Genomic DNA, 13,951 nt, shown 5'->3' with positions numbered 1-13,951 from the left:
GGCGTAAACGGGGTAAGGACACTACTAGTCTGAGCACCCCAGGCGGGTCGGGGGAGGAGTAAGAGAGGGAAGAAGTATGAGCCCCTCCCACATGGGAGGTGCCACTTACGGGCCGGGTGTCATCAGCCGGGCTGTGGCCCTCCATCTGGGGGGATAACTGTCCTGGGGAGGGGGTCACACGTACAGAATAAGGGGCACCTGCTCAGAAGCCCTGTGCTTTCGCCATTTCCGATCCTTGCCCTCATAGAACCCCTGGCACCGGCCAGAGAGGGTTAGCCATTGTCTCCGGGGGAAGCTCGAGACTTGCCTCCTCATCCCCCCTCACAGGCTCCCAGGAGGCTGGAAGGGTTCAAGGGGGTTGCTCTGCGTCGCACAGAGAGACCCCGGGACCCCGAGAGCAAGCACACAGCCATCACAGGCAGCTGAGGCACAGGGCCTTAACCCCATCGGGGCGCCCTCGTATCTCTGGAGCCCGACGTGCTTCGTCTTGGGACCCGTCGGCAGCCGTCTCACGTGAACCCCCATGGCACAGGTACGGAGCCCGGGGCCCAGAAACGGGCGGGGGGCCTGCCCGCGGCCTCTGCTAGTTAGCGATGCAGCCGGGTGTGGACCCTACAGTGCTGCGTCCCAGAGTGGGTGTGAGGAGACAGAGGCTGGGAACCTGGTCCTTGGGGGCGTCTGGGTGGCTCAGTTGCTGAGCACCTGCCTCTCCAGAGCACGTCGCGATCTCTGGGCCGTGAGCTCGAGCCCCGATGGATCCCGCTCGGACCCCGCGGACCCCGCAGCCTGCTCAGGATTCTCCCTCCCGAGCTCCCTCTGCCCCTCCCACCGCCCTCTCCCCTTGCCTGCATGTGCGCACTTGCTCTTTCAAGAAAAATCAAAAAAAGGAACATGGAACTTTGGAGTCAGAGTTAAAATAGAAACCCGCTCAGTTACATCCCAGCCGGGGGACCTCGGGCAGGTTGCTTAACTTCTCCGGCCCTCGGTTGTCCTTCTATGAAACGGGACCGATGGAAGCTACTATGTAGGGATTTCAGGATTAAATGAGATGGAAGCATGGTAAGCGGGAGCCCCTTCCCGCACCTCCCTGAGCCCAGCTCCTTCCATGCAGGCGGGCACCCCTGCCCCGCTCCATCCCTGACTTCTGCAATGCTCTCCGCCACCCCCCGCCACAGCAGCAGGCAGGCTGGCTGGCTTGCACGGAGGGAGAGGGTCCTGCCGGCTCCGGCTCCAGCTCGGGGTTTCAGCTTGTGGCCCTGCTCCCCATCACCTCCCTGGCCTCACACACACACACACACACACACACACACACACACACACACGCCAGCTTCGTGAGGCTACCCCTGGCGACCATGCATTGCCCCGTGGGGTGTCCAGGGTGGGGCTGTGCTCCTGTTTTCTCCCCTGTGCTTCTCTGATTCTTCTCCAGGGACCAGCTGGCCTGTGCTTCCCGCCCCCCCAACCCCGCCCCGCCCCGTCCCGTCCCGAAGTCTTTCTGGGCTGTTTTTCTGCTTTTCCGTGCCTCTCCCCACGCCGTGCCTCACCCCCACCCAGTTTCTATTTTCCCCCAGGCTCCACTGGCTTCCCGTGGTTTCTCTTGGCCTTGGCTCAAGCCTGGCGTGACACATCTGGCATTGCCATCGTCTCCCTCCCACGTTGCTCGGGGAAGAAGCAAGTGTATCCAGGGAGGGGGAACGTGGAGCTGGTGCCACCCGCCCCAGGGCCAAGCCAAACAGTCTCTACAGCAGGCCCCGCTGGCCACCTAGGGCCAGTCCCCTAACCTGGCCCCACTCCCCACTGGTCCAAAGCCGCTTCCCATCCCCCCGCGTCTGGTCCTAGCTGCTAGAAGGTGAACTGCGGTCCGGAGCTTCACTGAGCTTCCAGGAACGGGCTCCAGACTTTGTGGGGGACTCTCCCTCCGGGAGGCAGGGAACAGCCTTCTCCAGGGACCTGAGCCGCACCGCCCCCAGGAGGGACGAGGGCAGGGATGTGTCTCCTATACGCTGCCCCCACCCACCCACCCACCGACATCCTACAGGAAGGGGGAAATTTCTATTTGTTGGTGTTTGTCAGGAAGGGGGGGCACCCAGTGATGGCCGCCCAGAGCCACCTCCCTTGCAGCTGGGATGGAAAGGGCGCAGCGACGACGGCAAGTGGGGGTATGGCCCTGCCTTCCTCACTCCCCAGCCCGGGCCCTGGGGTCCTCCCTGACTCAGGCCACGCACATGAAACATCTCACGGAGCACATGAGCATCCGGCAGGCACACGGAGGGGCTCCCCAAATTATCATTTGCTCCCACCTTCTCCTTTCAGCCTAGTAGCCGGGCTGGTTGTATTGTCTCTGTGATGCAGGAACCCGGATTAGTAGGACAGGGTCTCAGGACCCCAGCTTAGGATAAACACCTACCAAACAGAACGCTCGAGTTGGGTCAAGCGCCCCCCTTCTCCCCAACATGTGCACACATGCGCGCGCACACGGCTGTCTTGCAGGTCGTGACCCCCTCTCCAGGGTGTCTGAGACGCCCCGTCACCCTACCCACGGGTCCCTCAAGTTCAATAGGTCCAAGCGACCTTTCCCTGTGCCCCCCGCCAAGCGCTCACCCTCTGGGCGGCCCGCCTGCCTCCCACCGTGCTCTCACTGCGTGCCCGGCTCCCAATGTCCACACCGAGTGGAAGCCGGGGGCACGCCCGGCGGCCTGGGCCTGACTGCTCCTCCCGCAACGCCCACCTCCGCCCACCCCACGGCTGCAGCAGCTGCAGTAGTAGCGACCAGAGCTACCGTTCTACCGCGCATCCACTCCCCCCACTCCGCCCTGCTGAGGACGCAGGTGCCACCTCCGTCTTACCAGTAAACACAGGGGAGCAGAGCCGTGTGATCCAATGCGCTCAGGGCCCCGCAGGTGGTAAGCGAAGGAGCCCCCCCCCAGGGCGTCAGATCCAGAGCGCGGACCCGGGCCATCCTGGTATTTCCAGCGCCCGTCAACCTCTTTTACCGACCGGCCGTGCCTTTCTTTAGCACCCTTGGTTCACCGGCCCCTTCAGGGCTCCACACCTCCAGGCTGTCCTCGGTGACTGCTGCCGAAATCATCTCTCAGTGACGCGAACCCCGTCACCCTGCCGTCCTGCTAGAAATCCTCCTGCGCTCCCCAGAGTCCTCATCCCTGCGAGGGCCGCCCTCCCGACGGTGCGGCCTCTGCTGACCCCGGATCTCTGCGCGCCTGCCCTTCCCGCCAGCCCCCGACGCACACAAAGCTCAGCCGGGCCCACTTCCTGGCGAAGCCTTTACAATTTCCTAGGTCCTCCAGCGTCGTGGCATGGCAGTGCCGCTCCCTCTGCCCGGAACGCCCTTCCCCGACGCATTGCCCAGTGGACGCTCCCTGATGACTCTTCAGGCTGCAAACCCTCCCCAGCAAAGCCTCAAAAATACGCGTACAATGCATGGCTCAGTGCCCGGCTACGCGAACGCTATCCCGTTAGCACCGCTACGCCGGGCAGCGGAGTGGGGCCTTCTTTTTACAGATGCCTCCGTGTCCAGCGCCTGCGTGACCTTCCGACGACCCCGTGAGGCAGGCGGGGAAGGGGATCATCCCCAACGGGCAGGGGGAGGAAGGGGGGCACAGCGAGGACAGGGACAGGGTGTCCGGGATCAGAGCCTCCTCACAGGGCTCCAAGAGGCGGAACCTGCTCATCGGCCTTAGAGCTGCGGAGTGGGGGACCCGGCCTCCGACCCCGCCCTGACCCCCCATGCGACGGGGACTGACAGGGCCGCGGGGAGACGCCAGCTGTCCCATTCCCCCGGCCGCAGGGCCTGCCCATCTCTCAGGAGGTTCAGACGGTGCCCCCAAAGCCACATGCCGTCGGAGAGACAAGGCCTCGGGGACCCCCGAGCAGCCAAAAGATGTGATTCTCAATTAGGGATCCCTGGGTGGCGCAGCGGTTTGGCGCCTGCCTTTGGCCCAGGGCACGATCCTGGAGACCCGGGATCGAATCCCACGTCGGGCTCCCGGTGCATGGAGCCTGCTTCTCCCTCTGCCTGTGTCTCTCCCTCTCTCTCTCTCTCTGTGACTATCATAAATAAATAAAAATTAAAAAAAAATAGAACAAACAAGACTGAACCTTCATGCGCAGTGTGGCTGGATGCGGGACAACAGGTGTCTGGGGCCAGAGGCCACGCTCGTTGGGGCGGAGGTGGGAAGCGAGAGTGAGCGGAGGCAGGGGCGGCCCAGGAGGGGGGAGACGGCCAGCGAGGGGTAGCAGAGAGCCCTGAGCAGGGGTGCTGTGGCACACACCGCCGGCCGGGCGCGGCTGTACCTCGGCCCCAGTGTGGGTCACAGCACGGAAAGCCACGCTCCCCACCCCCCGCTCCCTGAGGATCAATCAGGACAGTTAAGAATGGGACACATCCGTGGACTGGGCGGGGGCCATGGTGAACCCCGGCCGGGGAGGCCAGAAGCCGTCGTCCAGATGCAGTGCCTGTTGGCTGTGCCTCAGTTTCCCCATGCCTAAACGTCATGCCCAAGCCTGTCTCTTCACTTTGACGGCTCCCGGGACATCTGTTCAGTCTCCCATCAAACGTAGGCGTACTTGGGAAGTCAGGCGGTTCAGGAGGCCCGCGTCGGGCGCCCGCTAGACCCAGGCCCCACGAGGTGCCCGCGGGAGTGAGACGCAGCGCTCAGGCACACTGGGCACCTTGCCTCCGCGATGCCGATGCCCCCACCGGGCCAGGCGGGAGCTGCAGGGCCCCGGGCCAGGCCGGCTGTGTCCTGGGGGCAGCGGGTCCCTGAATGCAGTCCCAGCCCTGGGGCAAGGCAATGGTGTCAGAGCCCAGCGTCCCCCCTGCCTCGGGGCTACAGCAAGCTATGGGGGGGGGGTCGCCCCTGCCCGACCTCTGTGGGGTGGCTGTCTCCACCCTGCGCCCCGGGCTCCTCGGCTGGACACCAGACGCCCAGGGCTGCTGCCCCGGAGGCCCCACCCCGGGAGGTCCCACTCCCACAGTCCTGGGGGGGCCCAGGGCCTTCCTTCTCGGATCCACACGCACACATACCGACGACAACAAAAACCCCCGAAAAAACCCAACCCCGGAGCGGCACGTCGTCTGGAACACAGGGTGGGGGGGCGCAGAAAGGAGGGGAAGCCGAGGCAGGCCGGGCTGTGAGTCAGGCCCCAGGAAGCTGCCCGGCCTGGGCCCCCTGTGACTCACAGAGACTGCAGGCTCGGCAGCTCCCACAGCGCGTCCGCGGGGACTCCTCCCAGCTGGTTGTTCTGCAGCATCCTGTAAGGGGAGGGCAGGGCTGGAGGAGCGCGCGCAGCCGGGCCCCCTGCACCCACCACCCGTTAGTGGGGCCCCCCACACCTACCCATTAGCAGGGGGCCCCTGCACCCACCGCCCATTAGTGGGGGTCCCCTGCACCTGCCCCTTAGCAGAGGGCCTCTGCACCCGCCCATTAGCCAGGATCCCCTGCACCTGCCCATTAGCCAGGATCCCCTGCACCTGCCCATTAGCGGGGGTCCCCTGCACCAGCCCATTAGCCGGGGGCCCCTGCACCCGCCCATTAGCCAGAGCCCCCTGCACCCACCCGCCCATTAGCTGGGGGGGGGCTCTGGGGTCAGATGGGCTGGGCAGGGCTGCAGGGGGCCAGGCAGGCCTGTGGGGGGCCGGGGAGGAAGCGGAGGAGAGCTCCGGGAGCCCGAGCGCCCGGAGGTCAGAGCACCAGCCATTCTGTCACAGTTTGGTCAGAAAGGGCCTGGGCGGCGGCGGCATTGGTCTCCCCAGGCCCGTTTCCCTGTCGGTGCGACGCAAAGAGGGGGCATCTCTGGGGAGGGGAGGATGTGGACGGGGCAAGACCCCTGGAGGCAGGGCCCCGGGCAAGTATGTTGGTGTGGAGCCCAAGTCCGCAGGAACAGCTGGAGATACCCAGGTCGGCATGTCAGCACCATCCCGACGGCCCAGCCTCACACAGCCCAGGCGGGGGGATGGGAGGGGGGACACGCCAGCCAGAGAGCGGGGTCCCCTCGGCAGGCTGCTCGGCTGGAATCGGCCTGTCCCCGGGCCCCGGGGGCATCGCCGTCTGCGCCTCTCACCTGCGGGCCTGGAGAGCTGGGCCCGGGATGGGGGGAGGAGGGCAGCCACCCGCCGGGGCAGAGGGAGTGGGCCCTCCCCCGACCCTACACCCTACGCCCTCCGGAGGGGTGAGCTCGGCCGAGCTCCGCGTGGGGCTCCGGACAGTCGGAGGCCCCGGGCTTTAGGAAGAGGAGCTCGTTCCCCGTCTTCAGGTTGAAAGACGGGGGCACTGAGGGGCCGACCTCAACCAGGCGGAGGGAGACAGCGCCCTGTGACTGTCCCGCTCAGGCCACACCTGCCCCCTCCTGAGCTCAAGATACCGAACCACAAGCCCACGAACGGAAGGATGCTGGCGTCGCCGTGGGCCTGGCCTGGAGACGAGCAGAGCCCTGGTGCCGGCAAAGCTGGGGAGTCAGCCCCCCACGACGGCGGAGAAGCCTGGGGCTGGGGTCCAGCCTGCCCTGCCCCGGGCCCTGCCCCAGGCCAGGTGAGCCAAGGGGGCCAGGCTCGGTGGTCCCAGGAGCGGACCCTGCGAGGACAGTCGTGCTGCAGAGGTGGAAGTCGGGGGCACCAGGGGGCTCAGTCGGTCATGCACCCAACCTGATTTCGGCTCAGGCAGTGATCTCAGGGTTGTAAGCTCTAGTCCTACTTCGGGCTCCACACTGGGCGCCCCATCCCCTCCCCAAATAATTAACTAATTAATTAAAAGTCAACCTTAAAGGGCACCTGGGGGGCTCAGTCGCTGAAGCGTCTGCCTTCAGCTCAGGTCATGATCCCGGGGTTCCGGGATCGAGTTCCGCATCTGGCTCCCTGCTCAGCAGGAGCCTGCTCCTCCCCGTGCCCCCATCCTGCTCTTGCGCTCTGTGTCTCTCTCTCACTGTGTCACTCAAATAAATAAGTAAATAAATAAAAATCTTTTTTAAAAAAGTCAGCCTTTAAAAAAAGGTAGAATTTGGGACGCCCGGGGGGGGGCTCAGTGGTTGAGCTTCTGCCTCAGCCCAGGTCATGACCCCAGGATCCTGGGATCGAGTCCTGCGTCGGGCTCCCTACATGGAGGATGCTTCTCCCCCTGCCTGTGTCTCTGCCTCTCTCTGTGTGTCTCATGAATAAATAAATAAAATCTTAAACATGTTTTAATTAAAAAAAGTAGAAGTTGGGACGCCCGGGTGGCTCAGCGGTTGAGCATCTGCCTCCAGCCCAGGGCGTGACCCTAGGGTCCTGGGATCGAGTCCCGCATCAGGCTCCCTGCAAGGAGCCTGCTTCTCCCTCTGCCTGGGTCTCTGCCTCTCTGTGTGTGTCTCACGAATAAATAAATAAAATCTTTAAAAAATAAATTAAAAAAGGTAGAATTTAAACCTGTCCAGGCTTCCTCAAAGCGTAGCCGTCACACTGCAGGATCTGAAGTAGCCTGGGATTTGGGGCCTGGGCTCTGCCTCTGTCCAGCTGCCTGATGGCCGTGACGTCTACTTAACTCCTGTGGGCTTCAGTGTCCTCACCTGTAAACTGGGGATGATGATAATGACCTGAGGCGCCGACTAAATGGATTCAATAGAAGAACCCCTGCGCGGCGCGGGGCGCGTCAGCAGGTGTTGCTCCTCCATGTGGTTTCACCACTTCCCCTCTCGGGGCCCCGGTTGTCTCATCTCTCAAAGGAAGAAGCTGCCAGGCAACGCGTAGACCCTCACTCAGCTACGATATTCAGGGGCCGGGGACCTGTCCTGCCGTCCGCCCTGCTTAGTACTCCTGTCCTTCCAGACGCCTCAACCCCTTGCAACTACTGAGTGGGAACCTCACCGGGAGATCTCAGGGAGCCGCCCTGACTCCATCCCCCAGAGGCCCCAGGACACTCGGAGGGAGGAGATGGAGAAATCCCGGTTGGGCAAACAGGAAGGGCCGCAGGCTGCTCAGGCACCTCACAGCCCCCCCCCCACCCTCCACTCTCCTGGGGCCCCCGAGGTGCATCTGGCCAACTCCGTGCAGAACCCGGCCTCCCCTGGGCACCCCAACGCGTCTCCACCCCCATCACGTGCTCAGACCCTCCTACCCTTTCCTCTGTCACATCCCAAATCTAGAAAGATCTTTACGGTCTCCGAATCCTGCCTCCCTCCCAACACAGAGGCTGCCGCACTTTAGGGCACATCATCCTGGGAAGTTGGTACCTCCCCAGGCAACTCATCCCGCGCCAGGCAGTCGGTCTGGTCTGTTTGTCCAGAAAGCCCTGGCTTCCGTGGAATCCCAACCCACTAAGCCGGAGGTCGGCGGCGGTTGGCTTTGGGCCCGGGCTGTCTCCCTGGCTGTCCCAGTCCTCATTTCCCAGCCTTCACTCCTCTGGGGCAACACAACTGGGTCATCAAAGCCTGAAGTACCTTTTAGAAGGGGAGAGCCTCTTTGTTTTCCAAATGAGGAGACGAAGGGGGGGCTCGGGAGGGGAGGGGACCTGCCCCCAGTCACAAAGCAGCCTAATGGCAGCAGCTGGCCTAAGGCCCAAGTCCTGCCTCCGGGGCCACTGCTTTTGTGACCACATTGCCCTGCTTCGCTTGCTGGCCCTGATCCGCCTGGCGAGCCGGACTCTCCGACGCACCGGGTCTCAACCCTGGCTACACATTAGAACCACCTGGGAGGATTTTTTCCAATCCCCATGTCCAGGTTACACCGCAGCCCGATGATGGCCCGGGGCCCAACCTCTGGGCGAGGGATGTCAGGGCGTAGGTTTTGCGAGGCCCTCAGTCTACAGTCTACGGGAAGCGGAGCCCTCAGGACTCCTCCCTTGGTCACCTGTGAAGCCCTGGGGGTGGGTGCTCCCTGTGGCTTGAGAGGCACTGGGGGCAGGAACCATGAGTTCCTGAGAGGCCATCCACCCGCGGTTGACAAAGACCCTTGCTTTGGTTCTGCGGAGGGGCCTCGGGGTCCCCGGGGTGGGTGGGCAAGACAGAGCCTGGGGTCCACCCACCCCTCGTCCGCCCTAAGTGGAGACGCCCTCCCTCCAGTTACACATCAGGACTTCTGCCCCAGGCATTTGTGTTTTAAGGCTCTGTAGCTGGCAGCGTCGGGAAACATATCCAACGTCCCCGTTTTAAAAGTAAGAAGACTGAGGCGTCTGCGTGTCGTTCTTGACACCTGTTCTGGGATCTGCTGCACCTAAGACCCTGACATCCGCGTTTCGACGGGACGAGGGCGGTAGTGGCCCCTTCCTGGGGCAGCAGGGCTCGAGGAGCTCCCTGGGCTCCCAGGGCCCCCGGGCCTTCTCCCAGCGGCCGGCCCGCCGTGCACAGCTCACAGGTCAGTCCAGGTCATGTCATCGGCACCCGAGGGAGCCCGATGCTGGGCCGGGCGTGGCCGCCATGAGGCCAGGTGGGGAGTGGACGGGGTGACGGCAGCCCCCGATGGCCCACTGCAGCCTGGAGGGGGCAGCAGGGCGGCCAGCCAGGGCAGTCTCCTGGGGCCCCGGGCGTTCGGCTGCAGCTCCCCGGGCAGCGGCTGCTCTTTGCAGGCCGAGCTCCACCGAGGCGGCAGGACCAGGAACCCCAAACCACAGGCTCAACCTAGGACTAGGTCGCTGGGGACGATGTGGTGCCCAGCCTCCGGGGGCCACGGGGGAGAGCCCGTCCTCGGGCTGCCGATCCCTGTTTCCTGGGTCTGGGTCTCAGGAGAGCCACTTGGGCCCGACGGGAGGCCTTCTGGACGGGCCAGAGCCACCTGACACAGTGAGGCGGTGGGCCTGGTGGACAAGGCAGGGAGGTCAAGCCTCACGCAGCTCCTGGGGGGAGGCAGCCGTGGGGAGGAGGCCTGTGAGGGGAGAGGCAGTGGGGGCGCGCACACATCCTCTCTCCCTCCCTCTCCCTCCGTCTGTCTCCCAGGCCGGCTCCACATGCTCAGGCTGGGGGTCAGGATGCAGGAGCTCCGGCCTCCGCAGGCCCCTCACCGTCACAGGGCTGGCCCCTCACCCTGATGGGGCCGCAGGGCAGGCGCTCTCAGAGGGGCAGGCTGTTTCCCACAGGCCAGCGGCCAGCCCTGCACTTCCCTCGGGACAGTCCCAACACAGAGCCGGGCAGGGGCAGGGGCAGGGGCAGGGGCAGGGGTCTCGGGCTCCCTGACTCCCGGGGACGGACAATCCCTCCTGTAGGGTCTGGAGAAAAGGCGGGGCTGGCTGTCTGCAGAGGCGCCCGGCGGGGCCTGTGGGCTCCAAGAATCGGTGGAGGAGGGAAGGCGCCCAGGTGGGGCGGGGGCTGCGCTGGGGGCACAGGGAGGAGCCGGTCGGACAGGGAACGAACCCCCCTTCTTATGTCCTTTGCTTCCGAGACGAAAGAGGCAGAGCGTTGGCCTCAGAGAAAGGAAGATAGGGTTCAGAAGAGTCAGACCCCGAGGGCACCTGGGGGTCTCAACGGCTGCCTCTGGCTCCGGGCGTGACCTTGGGTCCCGGGATCGAGTCCCGTGTCCGGCTCCCCGCAGGGAGCCTGCTCCTCCCTCTGCCTGTGTCTCTGTCTCTGTCTCTCTCTGTCTCTTTGTCTCTCATGAATCAATGAATAAAATCTTTAAAAAAAAGAGTCCCGGCCCCGATGAAGTCCGGGCAGCAGGAAAGGGACAGAGTTCTGGTTCAGACAGAGAGGCCTGCGGATGCTGGGCTCTGAGGCTCCCGTTCCCTTGCAGTTCTGAGCCCTGAGCAAGGGAAGGACGGGAGGCAGGAGCTGGCCTGGTTGCCCAGGGGCAGGACAAGCCCGCTCTGGAGCCCTGCAGCGCCCGCCCGAGCAGGAGAACAGGCTCCCGGGGCACCCGGGGCATCTCTCAGGGGGGACCTCCACGGGCAGAGCACGGAGGCCAAGGCCACGGGAGGCCAGGGGTCTTCGAGCAGCAGCGTGGGGGTCCGGTGGCCTTGGCCCCCAGCCAGCGGCCTCTCCTGGCCGCCCAGCTCACCCGGCCACGGGCGCCGTTGGCAGAAAGGGGGCGGGAGGCTTGCGGTTTCTCGGAGGCTTTGATTTATTGCCTAATGCAGGCAGAGAAGAAAGAGAAGGCTCCTCTCTAAGCCGGAGCCTTAGGAACGGGATGGGAGCCTCACATCTTCTGAAGGCCCAGCAAACAGAGCTCGCGCTCTAATCCGGCTGCAGGCCTGAGCCTGCCACTGGGCACAGACACGCCACCAGGCAGGCTGCCTGCGCTGAGCGTCTGGCTCAGGATGCCTCCCCACACCCCGGGGCAGCGATGCGGATGGGATGGAGACAGCCCACGAGGAGAAGCAGGAAGAAGGGGGGCACAGAGGGGCAGAGGGAGGGGAGCCGGGGCTGACACAGAGAAGCCAGCCCAGGGAGGGCTGGGAGAGACGCGGTGGGACCCAAGGGCACCGCACGGGCTGGGGCAGGGGCACAAGACACCAGGACGCCTGTGGGGCAGAGACCAGAGCTAGAGGCCAGAGGGGTCCAAGACCAGCAGCATGAAAAGGAAGCGCTGAGCCGTGCACCAGGTGCAGACCAGCTGGCAGCCCGAGGGGCCAGGGCCATGCCTGCCTTGAGCAGCTCTGAGCACCTTCGACAAAGACCGTCCTTCCAGGTGGAGCTAGCCCCAAGCCAGGCACAGGACGGGATTCTGGTCCCTTTTCAGCCCCTCAGCCAGATGCTCTTGTGCAGTGAACACCCTGCTCCACCAGACAGAGGAGACCCGCAGGTCAAGTGAGGACTTAGGGAGCCGCAGGGCTGGGCGATGGCTGGCCAGTCCGGGGAAGCTCCGAGCGCTCACTGTCTTGCTCCAGGATCAGCCTTCAAGATCCTCATTTTCTTCCCAAACCAGTCTGTGTAGTGATGTACCCTCCCCAGGAACCTCTCCCCCCACCCTCAGACCCTGTGCATCCACTTCCTCCCCGCGGCCCTCCATCCTCACTCCTCATAACATGAGGGGGGCCTTGGGGGAGACAGACGGCCTTGGCTGGGACAGTGTGAGCACCTGGGGCGGGCGGAGGGAGGGGATGTGCCTCGGCTGCTCCTTCTCTGAGATGGGCCATCAGCCCGACAGCAAAAGGGGGAAAGTCACCAAACTGACACAAGGTCCTCCGCAACCCTCACTTTCCGTCTGCTTTAAGGGAAAGATGAAGGGAACTAGGACGAGGAAGCCTGGGAACAGAGAGACTCCATGGGAACGGGACTCTGAGCCGGGGCCGGGAGACCAGGTTGGGTCTCAGCAGGGAGAGAGGCAAGGAAACCCTGATTCCTCCGCCTCCAGCCTGGGACTGGGACAGTAAGGACCCGCCTCTCTGGCCACTATTCACATCACCAAAAAAAAAAAAAAAAAGGAGATATTTAGATACTTGAGTTCCCTGGAGGGTTTGCCATGACTATCAAGCAAACAGACTGATTAACAGATAATCAGAGGGTCTGTTATAGAAAAGGTGAAAAGACTGCCCCCCCCCCAGGCTCAGGGGTGGAGCATCTGCCTTAGGCTCAGGGCGTGACCCCGGGATCGAGTCCCGCATCGGGCTCCCTGCAGGGAGCCTGCTTCTCCCTCTGCCTGTGTCTCTGCCTCTCTCTCTCTCTCTCTCTCTCTCACTGTGTCTCTCATGAATAAATAAATAAAATCTTAAAAAAAAAAAAAGAAGGGGAAAAGAAAAGGTGAAGACAAAGAAACAGAAATCATGATTAGAATGGGAAGTAAAGAGGAAGTAAGCAGAGCCAGTAACACACCAGGACCCGGTTACGGATCTTGAACCTGCCCACGGGGCCCCAGGGCGCACCCCTGGGAAAATGGGGACGGCTTATACTTACAGGATTTTCAGGCTGTAGAGGCCAGAGAACGCGTGTCCCGGGATGTGCGAGAGATGGTTCCCCGAAAGGCGCCTGCAAACGGGGCAACAGTGAGGCGGGCGGGGAACCCAAATGGGGCCGGGCCTCACTTGCCAGGTGCCCAGGGGCCTGGGACGGGCACGGGGTGCTGACTACCATTTACGGAGGTGGACAACGTGGTGGATGCTTCACACCCAAGGTCACTCGGCTCCCACAACACCCCGGGAGGTCGGGTGGCGAGCTTGTCCCTAGATATATAGGAGCAATCTGAGGCATGGACAGGGGGTCACGACACTTTCCCCCGAGGGTGACAGAGGCAGGCTGTGGCAGCACGGAGTTGTCACCCAGACCTGATTCACTTCTGGGCTCCCGTCCTCACCCGGATGCCTCCCGCCGCCCTCACCTGCATCGGGTCAGCAGGGGACCCAGGTAACATGGGGGGGGTCTCCTGTGCCCTCAACCGTGCGGCCAGGAGCCTTAGGGAAGGGGCGGTTTAGAATGAGCCCAACATTCGGGCCTAACGAAGCGTCTCCCTGTTTGTTGTGGGGTCACCGCCGGCCCTAAAGGGAGCAAGTGCGACAGGATATGCTCGACGCCCAAAGCGGGCGGGACGCACCGAGCACGCAGGGTGCGGAGGGTGCGGAAGGCCCCGGGCTCTCTGGGTGCCCCCGAGGGGCTATGCATGCGGATGCTGTGCTGACATTCCTCACAAGCTGCCTGGAAAGCTGTCGTTTTCCTTTTTTAATAAGAATCTTGTTATTTGGTATTTGTTGTTTTTTAAAAAAGCACAACGTGCGGGGAAGGCATCACGAGATGCGAGGCCCCCCAGCTGGGCTCTGCAGGTGGACGCCAGCCACGGGACTGTCCCGTGATCTCTCGGGTGGAACCTCTAGAGGGGCCCAAGCTCCTCCCGGGGCTGCGAGGACAAAGGTGAGCCTGCGGCTGGCAGACCGAGCCCGGGCATTGCGCGCCACCCTCCGCCTTCACACCCACTTTTCAGTCCCCCCACGACGCGGCTCCTCCTGTTCGTGGGCCCCTGCTGCCTCTCAGTCTGCCCTGCCTTGGGGAGCAGGCTTAGTGGTCCTCCCCCGGAAAGCTCCCCCGCGCAGGGTGAGAGGCCGCCCTG

At 63.7% G+C, this 13,951-nt stretch overlaps 1 protein-coding gene across 3 annotated transcripts in view; it reads right to left on the bottom strand.

Moving 5' to 3' along the window:
* The window catches only part of LGR6 (leucine rich repeat containing G protein-coupled receptor 6), a 105,161-nt gene that overhangs the window by 68,045 nt on the left and 23,165 nt on the right, over positions 1–13,951 (bottom strand). For all 3 annotated transcript variants that reach the window (XM_072831433.1, XM_072831434.1, XM_072831435.1), the window contains 2 exons: positions 12,808–12,879; positions 5,201–5,272 (listed from right to left, as the gene is read on the bottom strand). In XM_072831433.1, the coding sequence (XP_072687534.1) occupies positions 5,201–5,272; positions 12,808–12,879 (144 nt within the window). The remainder of the gene's footprint in view (positions 1–5,200; positions 5,273–12,807; positions 12,880–13,951) is intronic.

The sequence above is a fragment of the Canis lupus genome, chromosome 6 (assembly GCF_048164855.1).
Source record: "Canis lupus baileyi chromosome 6, mCanLup2.hap1, whole genome shotgun sequence".
NCBI classification, from domain to species: domain Eukaryota; kingdom Metazoa; phylum Chordata; class Mammalia; order Carnivora; family Canidae; genus Canis; species Canis lupus.
Note: the sequence above shows the minus strand (reverse complement) of the source record. Positions and strands in the feature narration are given on the sequence as shown.